The sequence below is a fragment of the Oenanthe melanoleuca genome, chromosome 1A, assembly GCF_029582105.1.
Source record: "Oenanthe melanoleuca isolate GR-GAL-2019-014 chromosome 1A, OMel1.0, whole genome shotgun sequence".
Taxonomy (NCBI): domain Eukaryota; kingdom Metazoa; phylum Chordata; class Aves; order Passeriformes; family Muscicapidae; genus Oenanthe; species Oenanthe melanoleuca.
In genome coordinates, this window is record NC_079334.1 from 19,793,572 (window position 1) to 19,811,834 (window position 18,263).

The following is an 18,263-nucleotide window of genomic DNA, read 5'->3' on the forward strand; positions in this document are numbered from 1 at the left end:
CATGTGTCTGGTTTTTACCTTCTTTTCTCTTTCCCTTAACTATTATTTCCTGTATGTGGAACAATCCTTTAGGAAGCTCCTATGGGCTGTTATTGCTTGCTTTTTATTTTTCTGCCTGCCTTCCACGCTCACATGGACACACACACACAAAAAGAAAGATGTTGCCTGCACATGCATACACCTGCAAATTGCAGGCTGTGATCATTCATGATTAATGGAAAGAGTTTGGGTAACCTCAGTTTTGTTTCATGCATTGGGTAGCTATTGGTGTAGCTGGCTAATTAATGTGATGCAGCCCCTCTAATGAGAGGAGTGTTCCATGCTATTAGAATAATTTTGAAAATAATTTTAACTATTTCAGACCATTTTTGTAACTGCTACAGCCATGTGTGCAGTATAGATTATAACTATAGAAAAAATTCAGTAAGAGAACTAGGGAAAAGTGTCCCTGATTTAAATAATTATGTGGTACAAATTCCCTGGCTTGGGCAGTCTCTAGCAAAGACCAGAAGAGAGTGGAGAGAGTGATGAGGAATGCTAATGAAGACCAGGTAAAGCACTGGGAATATGGGAGTCCTGCAGTGAAACCTGAATGAACCTGTATATGCAGAAGGGATTACACCTGCTTGATGTGCCAGTATGCCATAGCCCCATGTAACCCTATCTGTTTTTATCCACTGTTTGATTGGAAACTTCAGCAAGGCTACAGCTTTGCTATGTGAAGTCAAAACTGAGAGCAGAGTTGATTTGACTTGGAACCACTGAAAAGAAATCCCAATGCATCCTTACCTAAATCCTTTAGATTTGCATGCTAAATATCAAACTTCCCACTTCCTAGAAATCCCTTCAGCAATGTTGTTGGAGCTGCCTGCAGCGTGCGAGATGGCACATGTTGAAAATACTTCAGGCATTATTTGTAGCTGTTACATGGCAATATCCTTGCTGGACTGGATCTGTATTCTACATCTAATTTATCAAGCTGAACTTCTGCTGTCTGTGGGATGGCTATAGGATTTTTTTTAAATAGAGGAAACTGCATGCAGCCCTATAGAACTGCATGGTATCCAGGCTGTTCTGTGCTGCCCTCTGAATGCTGTGTGTCCTCAGGGATTTATGCCGTTGCCAGTCATGTCAAATCTGATGTCAAAGCTGCCACTGAAATATTTGCCTTTTGTGGTTGCTGGCTGAGTCATCACTTTGACTCAGCTGTGTTTCAGATGTTGGCCAATAATGTTTTTAATGCAGGAGAAGGAGCAGGGACAGTTCATTCCAGCTCTGGATGTGGGCTCAAACCCCATGATTTGCAGATACCCGTTTGTGGACTCTGGAGCACCAATGTCTTGCTCTACAAAAGCCTAAGGGTAAATCCTTCTGCCTAGGCAGGTCTCATGAGGCTCATGTGAGAGCAAGGAGGTTTAATCCTTCAGCCTGAACAAGGTGCAGAACCCACTACTTGGGTCACCCTTAGCTGGGCTTCTGGGGTGGCAGAGCAGCTGCCTGGCATAGAGTGACTGCATGAACTCACATGGAGCATCAGCTGGCACTGCTGAGTTTCTGGGAAGGATTGGGACTGGCAGCTTTTTGAGGGCATCCAAAAGTATTTGCTCCCCCTGAAGACAAGTAGCTTCTGGTCTAAATATAAAGAGTTTTGCAGTCCAGAAACCCATCTGAAATGGGTGCTCTACACTGGAAAACCTATGCTTTTGTAGCTTTCAAGTATGCTAAAAATGGACTAGCAGTGCATATGTATTTTCATCATATGTTCCAAGTCAAAACTTGTCAGAACTTATGATGCTTTTCCATTCATATATTGGGGTTTTCTTTAAAAACCACCCGTAAAAACATAAACAAATCAAACAAATGTAAAGAGCTTTTTACAATGTTAAAGTTGCTGACTCACATCTGCAAGAAAAAACATCTCCCTACCTTTATCAAGAAAGGCTTTTTCATGTAAAAACCTTATGCTTCTGAGAAGCACCTTTAACTCTTACTTGGTAGCTTTTGCAAATTTAAACAGAAGTGAGCTCTGTATACCAATTTGCCTCTTGTTGCCACCAAGGTTGGCAGTCAGCAATCCTTAGCTGGAGTGAGAGAAGAACTCCACACCTATACCACCACCTCCACCCTCCTCAGCAGCCAAAGGATCCTGCAAACACAGAATCTGAAGCAATTGTAGCAATTGAACCAAGTTAAAGCAAGGTCAGGTCTTTCAGCTGTGTCCACTCCACAGCTGGGGAAGCTGAGGGAGGGACAACAGGAGATAGCTGTGGGAAGTCACATCCCAATAGGATTACCCTCAGGAATTTCTCTCTTCCCACTGTGACTATCAAGCCAGTCCTCTCCCTAAAGTTTGATTTAATACAGGCAGTGAATGAGTGCATATGGTGGGGCAGGGGCTCCATAGGTGTCTGGAGAAGAGCAGTGTGAAGTGCCCTGCAAATAAAGAGGCTGTTGTGCTGCACTTGAAATGATGATTTTTTCCTTGGAGCAATGTGATTGTCTGGGAATCTCTCCTGTGCACTGATGAGCTCTGGGACCTGGAGCATGCTGTGGGCTCTGCTGGGAGCAAGGGGCTGGTGAGCCTGTGTGAGGAGCTTTCAAAGGTGATGAGTGTTCTGACACTGCAGGGGAGAGGGAGCAGCTGGTGAGGGGAAGAACTGCTCCAGCTGCTGAAAATCAGGGTTGTGTGTAGTGGCCCTGCTCTGGGCAAGAAGGTGGACTGTGAAGCTGGTCAACGCCAGCAGGGATTCTGCACCCTGCAAAGGTGGTAGGAACTGTGAAAAACCAGGGCCAGGGATTATTTGTAGCTGGAATTTGTCAGCGTGCTGGCCCTAGTGCTTTGCAAATCTGGCATTGCAGCAGGTGGTGTCCAGACAGGAGCTTCATCCATCTTCTTACAGGCCCATGCAAAAATAATGAAGCATCCTATTGCATTTTATGGTGCACAATTTCTCATGGTCTTCCCCCTGACAATTTCTCCTGTTTATATACAGGTAGACTGCTACCATAACAACAATTACAATAACAGTACTACTACTACTGCTAATAATAATGGAAAAGCCTGAATTATTGCATATGCATGACAGGATTTTTAATATCTCTGTGTGCTAGTAAGCGAGGGAGGGGGCGTGGTGGGCAGCCCAGGGAGGCTGTGTGTGACTCTGGAGGGATGCAGGCTTTAGGGAACCCCTCATGTGGTTGCATTTAGGTTCCCCCCCATAACATCTGCTTTTCTGATGAGTCATTCTGTCATTCAGAGTGCTCCAGAGAGATCAGCCCCACAAAAGTGAGATAAGTCTGAGGTGTGATGGGGTAGAGAGGGGTCGTTTGCCCCACTCCAGAGGGAGAGTTCTGGCAGGGAGCTGCAGGGTGTGAAGGCAGTGGGGAGAAGAACCTCTGATAGCCAGGACAGTGAGGACTTGTCCCTTGTGGGGCAGTGCCAGCAGGGTGTTGCTACCTGCAGAAGTCTTCAAGGCATAGGAGCTTATGGGACCTTGAGCTGTCCAAAATAGATGTGAGAAGAATGCTGGGTGGCAGGACAGAACAGGGAAGGATGCTGCCTGGAAGGAGGAACCAGAGATGTGAGGGCTGGTGGGGCACTCATAATTGCCTTCTCTGATGAAGCAGGAGAAGGCATATCCCAAGAGGAGCCAGCTGCCCCCTTGCCAAGGGAGGGGGACAGGGCCCAGAAAGGTCCAGCCCTTTGGGGATCTGGATCTGCTTTATGTTGGCGTTCCCCAGCCCTCCCAGCTCTTGTGTGTGGGATGGGAGTTGATCTGTGCAGAGACCTCTCCCTGCATCCTGATCTGGCATATTTTTCCATTTAGATGTGAGCTCAGGAAAATACAAGTCTGTGCCAAAAAACGCTTTTTTTTTTTTTGTGTTTGTTTGGTTTTTTTAACTTAAGCCCATACTTAACTTTTAACTGCATGGAATGAGAGGATGGGAGCATGCATATAAAATTAAACACAGGCATGGAGAAGGGCTGGAGGAGGAGGTCCAAGCACGCACTCACCTGCAGCCCAAGTCAGGTGCTTGTGCAGCAGCTGAGCTGCTCCTGATTTCCCGTATCCTTCAGGCAGATCAAGCCCAGCACCATGGTGAGATGAGTTTAATTAAGGCATGTGCCTCCAAAACATGTAACTGGGTGACTTGTCTGCTCTGGAACACAAAATTACTGAATTCTCCTGGTTGGTACCTGCCTTTGTACCAGAGATAAATCAGTGTATGTGCCAGTGATGCGATGCATTTGGCTAACCCATTTTCACACAGTGCTGTTTGAAAAGTGAAATATTTCTTGCTGATGTCACATTGTCTTGTGGATTATCACACCCTTATAACTCTGTGTTCCTCTTTCCTCTTTGGCACACAAGCAGTATTTAAAAGAAAGAACCCAGCCCTTCACATAGTGCACAGTCTCTTGAAGGATATTTTTAATCTATTGCACTCAGCCATATTTGGTTCCTTCTCAAAATACAAATTTCCTGATATGCTGAGTTATGCAGTGATGATTTTTTTTTTCCCTTGGAAAAAGGAATGTAATATGTTGTGAACATACTCCATATCCTCATCTAGGGACTGAAATTGGACTTCATAGAAAATTTCCCTGCTTCTGCAGAACACTGATTCTCTTCCCTCTTGGGATTTATTGCACAAATAGCCATGCTCATTTCTATTTCTCTGCTGAAATTTTCAAGACTGGAAAAGGGAAAAAAAAAAAAAACCAGACAATTATATAATGTAATTATCTGAGTTCCTGTAAATATTTTTATTTGCTCTGCTCTTTACTGTGGTGGGGCAGACTTTGTGCTGGGTGAGTTTCTGTCCTGCACAAGAGGAGGAAAAAGTGTGAACTTCTGAGCCTCCTGTTCAGCCACAGCTCTCTGCTTTTCTGTTAGCCCAGCAGATGTTACAGGAAGGCCCTGTACAAGCCTGTCTTCATTTCTCTGATCCAAACTGTGTTCGCTCATGCAAAACATAACCTCGAATTGAGTTTTCCTTTAATTGTATTCCTAGAACCAAGTTATATCTGTAACTACAAGCACTTTCACAGTGTGATTTGCAGATCCCTTTCTGAGGTTTGCTCAGCAAGTGATGAAAAAACTCCCACTGATAACTTGTTCCCAGGTATTTCATGCCTCAAAAGAGGGTTCCTTATACTCAAATGATGACCTGGGAAGCAGTCACCTTCCAGGAACAAATAGACCCCTGCTTCCCCCCTTTTCCTCCTCTGGCTCCCACTACCCTCATGACAAATGAGCTGGGTTAGGAAATTGTTTTGTGTGAGCTGTGGGAGATGATCTTCTGTCCTTATCTGCCTCTTTATGTGGCCATGGCAGGTCTGGGGAGAGCAAAAGCCTTGGAAACAAATGCAGCCTGGTCTTGAGGTGACAGTGATGTGTTGGAATAGAACAATGATGGAAGTGGCAACTCAGCCAAAGATGTCATATTTCAAAAGGAGGTTGTTCATTTACGTGCCTGTGAGATTTTGGAACCCGATGTTCTAGGGAGAGTTAGTGGCCTCAGGGCTTCTCTGTCCTTTGGTGCTTCTGAGTATCTCATCCCCCTCAAGAATATTAATATCAGAGCTAAGTAAAGCCAAGTCCTCAAAAAGGGAGATAAATGCATGAAGAGCTATAAATAGGAAAATTATGTTCCAGAATCAACATCTTCTTAAATAATTTTTCTCAGGGTAGATCCTTTTGAGGTAAAGTTGTACATTTAAAATGTAAAATATTTGCCTACTCTGCACTTAATGCAGGCTTTTTTTCCCCTTCCTCCATGAAAAGGGATTGCAGGAGGAAAGGGAAGCAAGAGACTTGTAGTGACCTTCAAGGTGTTTAGCTGCAGTTACTTTATTAGCTTTTCTCTGAAACAGGACTTGAAGCTGTGGTTTTTACTTATGGCTTGGCATTTTTCTCTTGGTTCCCAAATAATTCTTAGCATAGATGGAGCAAACTGTGTGCTGCATGCTTCATTACAGCTTGGGCAGCTCTTGCTGGGACATGTCCAGGTACATGGGGTGAAGGACCGTGTCTCTGACAGTGCCCAGGCTTTGTGGGGTGTGGCCCAGAGTCCCAGCATTCACGTTTGGGGCAGTTGTGTATGTTTCTGTGTGGTTGGCAGAACAGCTGGCACCTGAAGGTGTAGCAGTTTGGTACTGCTGAAAGTGAGACCAAGCAGTGTGGTTTCTGATTTCTAGCCTTGTTCACAGCTAACCTTCACATTGGTCACTAAGTCCCCTCACTTCCACTGAGCACAGGGTCCCCATTGCATCGGCAGGAGATCCTGGAGCATCCTAGGGCATCCCCTCTCCATCCCTGGCATCTCAGTGTTGGGGCATCCCTTCTCTCTGCCCGGGTCCGTTCTCCTGTCCCTATTGCAGAGACAGGGGAGCGAACCCAGAGCAGTTCACGGTCCTGTGCAGACTCCTGTCCTGTTTTTGGGATTACACCGTGTGAAGGATGGGAGGAGGGCTTGCCACTCGGGTGGGTGCACTGACCTGGCAGAGCCCCATGGATGAGTGTGGCTCCTGAATCTCACTCTCCAAAGAGTCCTGCCCTGGAGACAGCATGAGACACCTTGATTTATTTGGAAGTTGCCGAGCTGGTTGCTGTCCCATTCCTTGGTTATCCTCGCTGCCGTCTCCCCGTGCACGCTGGCACTCCCGCAGCCGGTGCCGGTCCGTGCTCGGAGCGGTGCTGATGGCGCTGTGTGTGTCCCCGCAGGCCGTTCATCGTGCTGCCGCCGCTGATGGAGTGGATCCGGGTGGCGGTGGCTCACGCCGGCCACCGCCGCAGCTTCTCGGTGGACAGCGATGACGTGCGGCAGGCGGCCCGGCTCCTGCTGCCCGGCGTGGACTGCGAGCCCCGACAGCTCAAGTAAGTGCGGGGATGGATGCGGCTCGGCTGCCTGGGGCACGCCGCGTCTCTGCTGGGGAGCAGCGGGCGGGCACGGCGCTCTGGCGTTGCCTGGGAGGCGCAGGGATGCTCCGGCTCTCACCGTGAGTGCTGCAGAATCACCTCCCGCTATTTGCTCGCATCCGTGGATAAGCTGGTTGCGTGGTAATGGGAGCCTGACTACCTCACAGCTGGATCGAGCCCCTGATCTGCTCATCACAGCCTACATGGTGGTGTGTTTTGAGTTTTTTTTTTTCCTCTTCCTATTAGGTTCTGCTTGCTAATGAGGGGCTGAAACCTTCTGCTAATTGTCTGATTCACGTTGCTGTGCTATAAAATGCTGAAATGTAATTGGCAGGGCTGCAGATATTTTTCAGGGCTTTGTTTTCAGCATTAATGCTTAAAGGGCACGTTTAAACTTAGAGGTAAGACCACTTCTTACAATAAGATTGTATTTTTCATGCTAATGTCAGTTCAAATTACTTGTAAATGTCAGCCTAGATAATTTGACTTTTTCATGTATCAGATATGACCTTTTGGTTTTCTAATGAAGTCTTAAAGTATTTATTGCCAGGATATGTTTTTAGTGTCTGTTTTGCCTTATTATTGTGTGGATACAAATACTTGGATAAAAGTACATTCTAGGACTGTTTTGGAGTCCAGAATATGTTTGGTTTTGATGTTCATATGAAAAGGCATTTTGAATCTGCCAAAGCAGAAATGATTCACTGCTATTGCTTCACAAACCCAGTTTTCAGCAATCTCCCTCTTGATACAGCAGTAGATGCATTCTTTCCTGCAACACAGAAAGCAGAGAGCTGATTTACATGATTAGCTGTGACAACCTGCATGGGAGTTGCTGCCTTCTGTTGACTCTGGCCTTGATGTGCTCTTCCACCAGAGAATGTAATACTTCACTTTCAGATCTACGTAGGCTTTTTATAGTCACAACTATTCAATATTTAATTGAAGAAATACATGGACTTTCAGAAGTCAAATCATGAGCATTTCAGATTTCAAACCTTGGCTGTAATTGCTTCCCTTTGGTGTGCCCACCATGGCCCTCGTTTCCAGGAGTGCTGCATTCTGTGTCCCTACTGAAATGTCAGCACTTTCAGATACAGGTACTACACAATGTCTGAAGACCTCGTACTTGCTTCTGAAAAGGCACAATTAATTTAATACCTCTCCAAGTATTAGGTAGGATTGCAAATAGGGCAGTAATGTTTGTATTCTATATGCTCAGTCTTAAAAATTAAGGTAGATATAGTAAAATACCTGTGGATTAACCAACCCCCCCCCCCCCCAAATATGACCCAAAGTTTTGTTTTGACAGTGTGTATGTGTGTGTGTGTGTGAATATATGTATACACACATATATATATAAAATCTCATCAACTGTTACACAATTTTAGTTTTTATTAGGAAACTAAAGAGTAATTTAAACTTGTAGAGAGTTGTATTATACTGCAGAATAATGTATTAATTATGGGGAACATATCAGCACTTAGTTTAAAGTTGCCATCAAGAATTAATTTCATCAATAATACAAATGATTGTTGTTGTCCCACTTGTCTTTTAAGAACTTTTAAGAACTGTCTTTTCCACTTTTAAATGGAAATGAGCCTGAGGAGCATAGCCTGAGATTAATCAGATGAGAATGAAAAAGGAATACTATTCCTGAGACAAATTCTAGATTTTAGAGACCAGCCTTTGCAGTGTGCCTGTATTTGACTGCAGGGGCTGGATTCATCCACTGATGTTTCAAAATGACAATCTCTCTGCTGTGCTGGCAGACGAGTGTTCGTGTACCTTGGGTTTTATTTTGAGGTCTGTGCCTACTGCTGGTGTAGTGCAGCAGGTTCTTTGCCTAGCTGCAAATAAGACCCTGGCTGCCTGTAATCCGGAGATCAAAGGGAAGGCAGCTTTTCTGAAGAATAATGTGAGTCATCAGGATGTTAATTTGGAACTTTGCAGCCTGTAATTTTTTATTTGTATTCAGCAGACCCTCAGCACTCCTGATTTTCATAAACCAAACACCAACCCTTCACTCCTCCCCATTAGGGAGGGCACCTTTCCAACTCTTAATTCCTCAAGGAGCATCAATTCCATAAATTTTAGCACTGGAGGAGGGAATAAAACAACTTTGCAGGGAGTGGCTTTTCAAGTAAGCTGCACGATGGATGAAAGCTGGAGGATTTTAAGTGCAGTTAACTTGATAAATTTTGTGATTTCTATGGGTAAGGTTTATTAAGTAGAACCTTTAAAATGGTTCAGTTTCTAGGCTTTTTGTAGCAGTCTTCTTTAGTCCCTAAAACACAGAGACCCAAAGACCAAAAGTTCCCATGGTCCTAGGTGATACTGCATCATTCCATGGTATAATGCACAACCTGTCACTGCAAGTACATAGAGCAAAATCAGCTTCCATGCTGGAAAAACACGCGTATGGGGAGAGGGAGAGATTGGCAGGATCTCAAAGGCTATGAAGTTCAGGGTCGGTTCAGATAAAACCCAGATGTTTAGCTTCTTATCTGAACTACAGCATGGAGGTCTCCCCACAAAGCCATGTGACACTTCCCAGTACAGTCACATACTCCAGCAGTAAGGTTCCCATTCTGTGGCTTTGTAAATCGTCCCAGCTTTCTTCCTGCCTTTTATTCCTCTCTTTTGTCCTTTTTCCAAGCCTTTTAAAAAACCCTGTCACCTTAATTTCTTGCAATGTTTTCCTCTTCTGAAAGAGGAGCTGCTCTTGCTCTGTGTAGAGGAGTGAGGGAAGCTGGAATCAGTCAGGAGCTGCCTGTCTCCTTCCTGGTCTCGTTTCATTTTACAGCAACGGAAGTGCCAGAAAGTTTCTTTCCTCTTGCCAGCTTTGCAGATGAGCAGGGATGTAAGTGTTCACCATCCCCCAGGAGTGAAAGCTTTAGACAGACCAGTTGTTTCCACCTGTTGCAAGGAGATAGGTTTCACACACGGGCTGGGTGCTGGATGCACAACAGCTCACTGAGATGGAAACCCAGGTTGTGTCCAGGATATTGTCATAGTGGGGCACTTAAATAAAGCCTCACCTATACCCAGGCCCTTTGGGCCACCTGGATATGGTCAGTTGAGGTGGCTCTCTGCTGGCATGAATCATGAACAGGATACTCTGCTACCTATTCTAAACCTTGTATTGTTGAAGGCATCAGGGATGAAGGTAATTTGTTATCAGAAAGGGGCCTGGTGGTAAAAACCACGTTGACCTGTCTTTCTGTTGTAATAAGGTAGCATCACTGCTCAGCCTGCACAGGCACTCTGGCTGCCAACAGATGTTGGCTTCTCCTCATCATCACATCTGCAAGGGGTACCTTTCCCCTTGCTCTGGCTAAACACAAGAAGCTCTTTGCACGTCTTTCCTTCCTCCATTCTGTGGGATGTTTGTTTGAAGCAAACCCCAGTGTGTTAGACATGTGGTGGGGAGGATCACTGGTGCATGCCTGCATCTGGGGGCTGGAGGCTGATGGCAGAGAAACAGAGAAAAGGGAGGAGCATCCTGTGTTGCTCAGCTCAAAGGCTGCTGTGCCTTTTATCGGGGTCAGGGGCTTCGTTTTGGGTGACAGTATATCATGGCAATCCTGGAGGATGTAGAGATGCTGGAACACCTGTGAGAGGTGTGCATCAGTGCCAACAGAGGCCATCACCCAAGTGAATACTTTGCCTCTGCTTTGGGGGAAGAAAATCCTATTGGAAAAGGAAAAACAAATATGAACAACAAGGTTATGAAAATGGAAAAACAGGAATAAAAGAAGAGAAAATTATGCAGCTTAATGCACTCTAATCAGGATGACCAGATAACCTCTATCCCAATGATGAGAAAAAGCTGCCTCACAAAATCAGAGGGTCAGAGGGAATATTTTTAACAAAGCCTGGAGTGATGCCATAACTCTAAGGATTAATAATAGTAATGCCCAACATTTGAAAAGGATGAGAAATGATCCAAGGAAAATTCCAGGCTGTTAGTGCAAGGCCTCTGAATGTTTTTTCAAGCAAAGACTGATTAAAGACATGTTGTTGAGGGAAAAATGGGATAAAATGTGACACAGATTTTCTAAAGATAGATCTTTTCAGGCTAATCTAATAACGTTTTTTGATAAGATAACTGATTTTCTACCCCAAGGAAATTCAGTAGAATTTCATCTCTTTGGACTTGAGTGAAGATTTGATAGAGTCCATGTAGGGATCTATTAAGACAAGAGGATGGGAGTTAGTAAGGAAATTGGAAAGTTAGCAGGGGCTGGCTTCAAGAGAGATGGCAAGGGCTGGATTTGCTGAGATGGGGTTGCAACAGGGACCTTCAGCTCTCATTCTTAAAAACTGGTATTTTTTAATTTTCAGAAAGGGTTTTGGCACAAATCTTAGCAGTGTGCTCATGAAGTTAAAATTTGCTGATGCCATGATGCTGAGAGGCATTGTCCTGACAGAGGAAGTTTGGGAGATCATCCAGGAAAAAGTGGATGACCTTGAGGGCTGGGACAAAATAAATGGAATGAAATGCAGTTTTCCACAAATGGAAGTCAAATGTGTTTTTTAAATAAAAATATACAAACTGCAGTGTATATGTAAGATATATAGTATATATGCATCCTAATAAATACCATGTTGAGAGCAGAGTGTTGGAAAGGTGGTGGTAAAGGCTGTGGAGCAGTATTTAATCTCAGAATTATTGTAAACCACAAAAATGGATTTTTCCTCAGCCGTGAAAAAGGCAAATGCATTATGAGGCTACATAGGGAGAAGTATTTCCAGTAGAAACAGAAAAGTATTGGTGCCACGTGAAAGTGGTAAGAAGTGATGTGGAAGCACAAATCCTGTGTCCTGGTCAAAAAAATATTTCTTTTGGACCAGGTAGAAAGAAATGGGCTGGGGTGATTTGGTTTTTTAACAAAATGTTCTCGTGGAGGCAAACATGAAGAAAGGGGCACATTCAGCTGAGCAAAGTGTGTGCTGAGGGAACCTGTGGCTCTTCTCCAGAAATACATCAGAAGCAAACACTTTGGAAGGAAAAATACACTCTTTAAAGGTCAGCATGGACACAGGAGTATGTGAGCATTAGCAAGTCATGAGTAAGTTCAGGCTGGAGGTGTAGATGTACCCAAGCCTTGCTCCAGCATAGGACCAGGTTTATTAACCTCCAGCCCTATGTGCTCCCTCAGCTGTGCCTTCACAGGCTCACCCAGCCCTCAGAGTTGTGATCCACAAAGATCTCTGGGCAAATGCAGGGTCTGAGCACCTTGGAAAATCTGTCTTTAATTGAAAATCAGTCCTGATTTCCAATTAGCCTTGTACCTGTCTGCTTTTCTGTCTGGGACCATTCTTCTTAGTGAAGGCTCTCTAGGAAAATTGGATTATCAATCTCAAAAGCAAATATTATTTGAGGATTCTTGGCTTATTCTAGAGAGCTTGCTTAAAACTATGGAAAGGAAGAAAATACAGTGATGTGAAGGGAAGATGTGTTACTTTGTTGTTTCAGAGTAGTCTATACCATTTGCTGTGCCATCCTACTACTATACCACGTGTGCAATTCTAATTTGAAAAGTGAAAGCAGAAGAGTTGCATTTAATGTTTTATTTATGGAAATCTTGTGCTTGTACTAGAGCACGGAAATATAAATGGACTTTAATAAATAGAAAAAAATACTTCCACTGCTCTTCCTTCTCTCTTAAAATCTGTTGGGTAAAGGGGCTGAGTTTCTGGAGAGAGTATAAAATAGCCAAGAAATTCTGCTATTTAATAAGATATAGCCACCTTCAAGTAGGAATGGTTGGTGTTTGCCTAGCTTCTTGAATGTTCTTGTCCTTTCCACAATTTTCACTGATTTTTTAACACCAGCCATGGCTATTGCTGTAATAAGATTCAAAAATGTGAGCAGTAGCAAACAAGCTACTTGACAAAATCCAGCAGTCTCTTGGGGCAGATGGTGCCAGCAGATGAAGGAGATTTTATTACTTAGAGTTAGAGCACAGATTTCTGAGGTGAATCTCAACCTGTCCTGCCAACAATCTACTTGAAGATAGCAGTAATAAAAAAATTATTGAAGGGGAGGACCTGGGCCTCATGTTCTCCTTCACTTTTGGGGCAGAATACACTTGCATTTTTATGGGCTTTAGGATCCAGCTTTCTTTTCCCCATTGCAAGCAACATCATTTACTTCTGTCTTATATGCTCTGTCCCTTTTATTGCATTCCTGAACATATTGCATGTTCCCGTATTACAGTCCTGAATACAAGTATCAGGATACAGATAACACACCATTTTCCACTCATAAGTGAAGACTTGTGCTATCTATTTATATGAAAGATGAGTCTGTACCGAAACTTTCTTATGGCACTGTGACCTTGTTCAAAATCTGAACTCAGATTTAATTTTGAACATAGTTTCTGACCTATATACACAGAATTGGACTATTGAGACTGTTTTGAAATACAGATTTGGGTCTTGATAGTCACATCACTTTTTAAATGTATTTTCCAGTATTTGTAACCAATACATTCTCAGGCCTTTGACAAGAGGTTGGATAATAAACATCTGGAGTATTTTTTTTCTTGTCTTAATTTAGCTCCTGATTAAAGTAAATGGAGATATTCTATTTCTGCAATAAAAAGTGGTGTTCTTCATCACTTTGATCAACGTGTTTGTGCCTACATTTTCCTCTCTCCAAAACTGAAAATGCAAATAATTGTCTCAATATAGTATTTATATTGCAGTTCTATTAATATCAGCATTATAGTCCTTTTTAAAGCACCATGTTGGACAAAAGAGTGCTCACAAATTTAAATCAAATTGTCTGCTGCTCCCACTCTTGCTGTTTGTGTCTGTAGTCTTACTGAAGAGCCCCAGGCAAGGAACAAGACCCTTTTGTGCTATGGGCTGTGCAGCCCAGATCAAAACGGTGATCCATGACCCCAAGAAATTCAGCATTGCAAATGCATGTATGTTGCTGGCTCAAATGTGACTCCTTCCAGGCTTCCAACCAGCTGAACTATAATTTCTGTCTCAAGACCTCATTCATATTTAGGACAAACGGGATAAATTCTACAAAGCTGAAAAGATGGACTTAATTAGTAGATTATCATTCTTTCAGTTGAAAGGGCTGGTGATGGAGTCCCAGGTGGACAAACAAGGTTCTGATGCTTGGCTATCAGTGCAGTGATCTGTTCATTTGAGCCAAGGGGAACGTTAGTCCTGCTGCTCATCACAGCCTGCACTCCATTTCTTTTGAATCAGCTGCGCGTACCAGTTACGATGGAAACACTTCGCCTTTGAATCATGTTTTCCCAAATGTATTCAACCCATGAGTAACTTATTAAAGATCTGCACAGACTCTCTCGTAGCCAGTCAGTGAAAATGAAAAAAACCAACATCCCTTGTGTTTAAAGCGCTGCTGTAGAAGTGCTGCATTATGTTTTTATAATGTGAGTTTGGGAAAAGAAAAACAGTTTGCTGTACTGCTAGGACCCATTACAAATGAAGAAGATTATCTTTTACTCCTTTCAGAGGTTTGAGTACTTCAGAGTATGATGGAGTGTCATGGTCACCGTGCAGCGTTTGACAGTGACCATTAGCAAATAATTAATGTTACCATGGCATTCCCCATATAAAGCCACAGTCCATTTAATTATGTGAAATGGCAACAGTGTAATGATCTTGAAGATAACAGCTGTAGAGGCAGTATCTCTCAGGAATTAAAAGAGGACTTAGAGAAAATTGTGTTGCATTCTAAGTTTAAAAATGTGGTCACAATTTTACTAAAAATGTTAAATTGAGATTATTTCACTTGTTTCTAATTTTCCTTTTATTTATAAAGGTAATTGTTGGCTTGATTCACACTAGGGAAGGGAGGGGATTGACAGGCTGTGTGATTGAATCCCTGAATTAAAGGGGTGAATTTGCTGTTGAGCACAAGGACTATGATCAGTGTGTATTATTGATTCAAACATATTATTTCTCAGTTGGGAATGGGAGCATTATGCAGTGGTGGTGATGGTGGTGCCAAGAAGCCTGCCCAGCCCCTTAGGTTGCTAAATAGGGAAGTTCAGAATAGATTCTGTCTTTTGAGAGGGGTTATCAGTCTCAGAGGATGTTGGTCAGTCCTACCTTTGTCACTATATCACCTCTGAGAGACCTCAACGTTTACCTGATCCAGCCAGCATTTGGTGTGTGATGTCCTGCTGTCCTCAGACTGTCCCTAGGTAGAAGAGGAGCAGGAGAGCAAGCACTGGCCCTCCATGATCATCTGTTCCTCCCATCAGCCTCCCAGCCCCTTTGATGAAGATGCACCTTTTCTGCAGGGCAAGCTCTTGGGGAAAGGATGACCTGTATGAATGCTGATGGCTGGCAGACTCTGGCAACAAGCCAGGGTGACCTTGGAGGGGACATCCTGCTGTTGAGCTGGTGGTAGCCTCCTGTGCACTTGGAAAGATCACAAAGACTTTCAGGCAAAAGGGCCCCACACTGGCAGTGCAGCTGGGGAGGGTTCCAGCTCTGTGTGCTTAGCAGGCAGAGTTTCACAACTCTAAAAAGTGACCCTATATATTTAGCTGACTGTACTTGTTCCCTGTCAGCCTTACATTTCAAGCTTTTTCCCATCCCTTTCCCACCTCTTCAGAGCTTGTCAGTATGTTTGCTTCAGTCCAAAGTTAAAGAGCCTCGAGCAAGTCAAGTCTGGGAGTCTATTCCCTTCCTCTGTTTTTTATCTTGCATTCTTTAATGTTTGTGATTCTGGATGTTGTCCACAATGGAGCAATGTCCCTTTATACAGTGTAATATAGAGCAGATACCTTCTGCTTCTTTTTGGAATCAGTATTATGCAGTGAATGGTAAGAAGGAGAGCTTTGGAGAAAATGCAGTGCTGTGTTGGCTTTGGTTTGATTTTTGATGGGTTTGGGTTTTTTAAATTTTCTGGTTTTCATTTTGAAATGCGACAGCTCAGTCTGTCTGCCATGCCATCTTCCCAGCTGGCCTTCCCTAGTGTTAAAAGTGATGCTGTGCTCTCTATTTGTACTTGTAGTTCCTGATCATTTTTTGATGTCTCTTCACTACTTTTTATCAGTACATGTTAAATCTCTTTTTCCTTAACTCATTCATCTCTCTGTCTTTTAGAGATGTTGCTTTCTCTCCTGATGCTCTACTCCTTTCCTTTGTGTCATGTTCCTGTTCTAATAAACTCACCAGTTTGATCAATCTCCAGTTTATTAGTCAACAAATGGCAATACTCACAGTGGTCAGTGAGTAAAAGGCAGTGAGTAAAAGGCAGTGGGCCACTGTAGTGGTACTAAGTTGTCGCTTCTTGTTTTGTGGAATTTGGTCTAGCTCACGCTTTGTCAGTGCCGGTGTCCTACCCGCTGTGCAGCCCAGGTACTCCTCTGCATCCATGTTATTGCTGCACTGTTTTTACAGCTGAGGCACCCTGGAGCCCTTGGACCAAGGCACTTATCCCTCCAGCTGATTGAGGAGTACTGATTTGCTGATACTGAATATCAGCAGGAATTTGTGTCTCTCCTTCCTTGGCTAGAGTAAGCAGGTCAACTGACTCACTTTCAGGAGACCAGAACCAGTTCATGGAGGAGTTCCTGATGGTTTTTGAACCCATGCCAGAGTAGAGATCTGGGGAGCCCCTGCAGGCGAGGTGAGATAGGTCCTTGTTCCTCTTTCCTCCCTTCTGGGGGTATGCAACCCAGGACAAAGTCTGGCTTTTTTTAAAGAGGAGATGATCAACTATCATTTTGCATGCACTGAGCTGGGCTGACGTCAGTGGAGCTCTGTCAGAGTTTGACCCATTTTATTCAGTGTATGCTACATACCTCAGTACAAATGATGAAGCAGTGAATTAACACAGGCAGTGATTCACAGCAACAGACACCTCTGCAGAGGATGTCTCGATCTTTCCATAGCTGCACTTTGCTGAGGAACCACCTCATTTCCAGCCCAGAATCATCTGGGAATGCCATCTGCAGCTGGGAGGTCTCTCCTCCATGCACCAAAACCCCCACCACCTAACTTGTGAGCCTGCTTTTTCTTTGCAATGCCGTAAAGGAGGGCACAGATGATCTCTAGCATCTCATGCTATGGGGGTAACAAGCACCAAATGTTGCTGTAGCTCTTGTGTCAGAAGAGCACCATGTGGTGTGAATGTATTTAGCCTCAATTGCTGCCATGGATCTCAGTGTCAGTGAGCTCAGCCCTGCATATATCTGTGCTGGTTTTGCTTTTTACTTAAACTCAATCTGAAACTACTGCAGAAAACCCAGCCTTGCTGTGTTGCTTTCTCCCTCCCTGCTGTGGGCATGTTGCTGGTGCAGGATCTCTTACTGCTGTTGCAGTGTGTTTATTGTGACTGAGTGTTGTGCATTAATCTGGCAGCATCCTGTGGTGATGGAACATCATCCTTGTTCCCCTGAGTGGTGATACTCCAAGCATACTTTTTTTTGCATTCTTAGGACATGAACTTTTTTGTCTGTACTGAGCAGTAGAATGAACATCAGCAAAACATGTGGTGTCCTCCAGACTGGTTGTGGCCCAGCACAGCAGAGAGCAAGTCTGAGATGAGATGCCAGTTTCAGACCTGCAGAAGCTTTGATCAAAACACTTTGTATTTTGCATTTCACTTTCCTTCCTCTCTTGAAAGAGGAAGAGCATCAGCTATTGCTACATACCACTGCTTGTATATAAACAGCATATTTGTTGCATAGTGCTGTTAAATATTAAGCAGTGTTATATATTTTATAAAGGTCTGATATAGCACTTTGAAGAAGAAATTTAAATGATAGTGATGTGCTGTTCCAATTTTTCTTTTGATTTGCTGCAGCTTTTTACAAATGAAATAGAAAACAAATATTTGATGTATGCTTGACTTTGTCACTTTTGATCTCTATTTTGTTTTTCCTTCATAAGTAGCCCCTCATTTTCTGACCTAGCATTTTTTCAGATTTAAAGTGGTGCTTTTCCAAACAGTCCTTTATCCAAGTTCACACCAAAAGCGCAGTGGATTTGTACTCCACCCTCTGCCCCAGACACTCCTCAGCATGAAAGAAAAGCAAATCTGTCTTTTAACAAGATGAAACCAACTTGGATAAACATTAGATTTGAATTGCCTGTCTCTCTCTGGAGCTGTAGATTCACATCTTGGCTAAATAACTTCTTCCATTTGAAATGGATATCAGTTCACAGTTTGAAGATCTTTTGACTAAGACATTAGAAGAATGACTTCTCATCTGTTAGACACAGCCATGTGCTGTTTTGCCATGACTACCTGGCAAAATTGCCTACTTCCCTGTTGCATGGTGGTCCTATGTGCATGTGGCCCTGCTTAGACCAGGTCCCCTCCAGAGG

General features: G+C 43.6%; 1 protein-coding gene across 1 annotated transcript in view; it reads left to right on the forward strand.

The window, feature by feature from the left end:
• The window catches only part of ABTB3 (ankyrin repeat and BTB domain containing 3), a 174,081-nt gene that overhangs the window by 110,488 nt on the left and 45,330 nt on the right, over positions 1-18,263 (forward strand). The window contains exon 4 of the mRNA XM_056508141.1: positions 6,729-6,881. Coding sequence (XP_056364116.1) covers positions 6,729-6,881 — 153 coding nt within the window. The remainder of the gene's footprint in view (positions 1-6,728; positions 6,882-18,263) is intronic.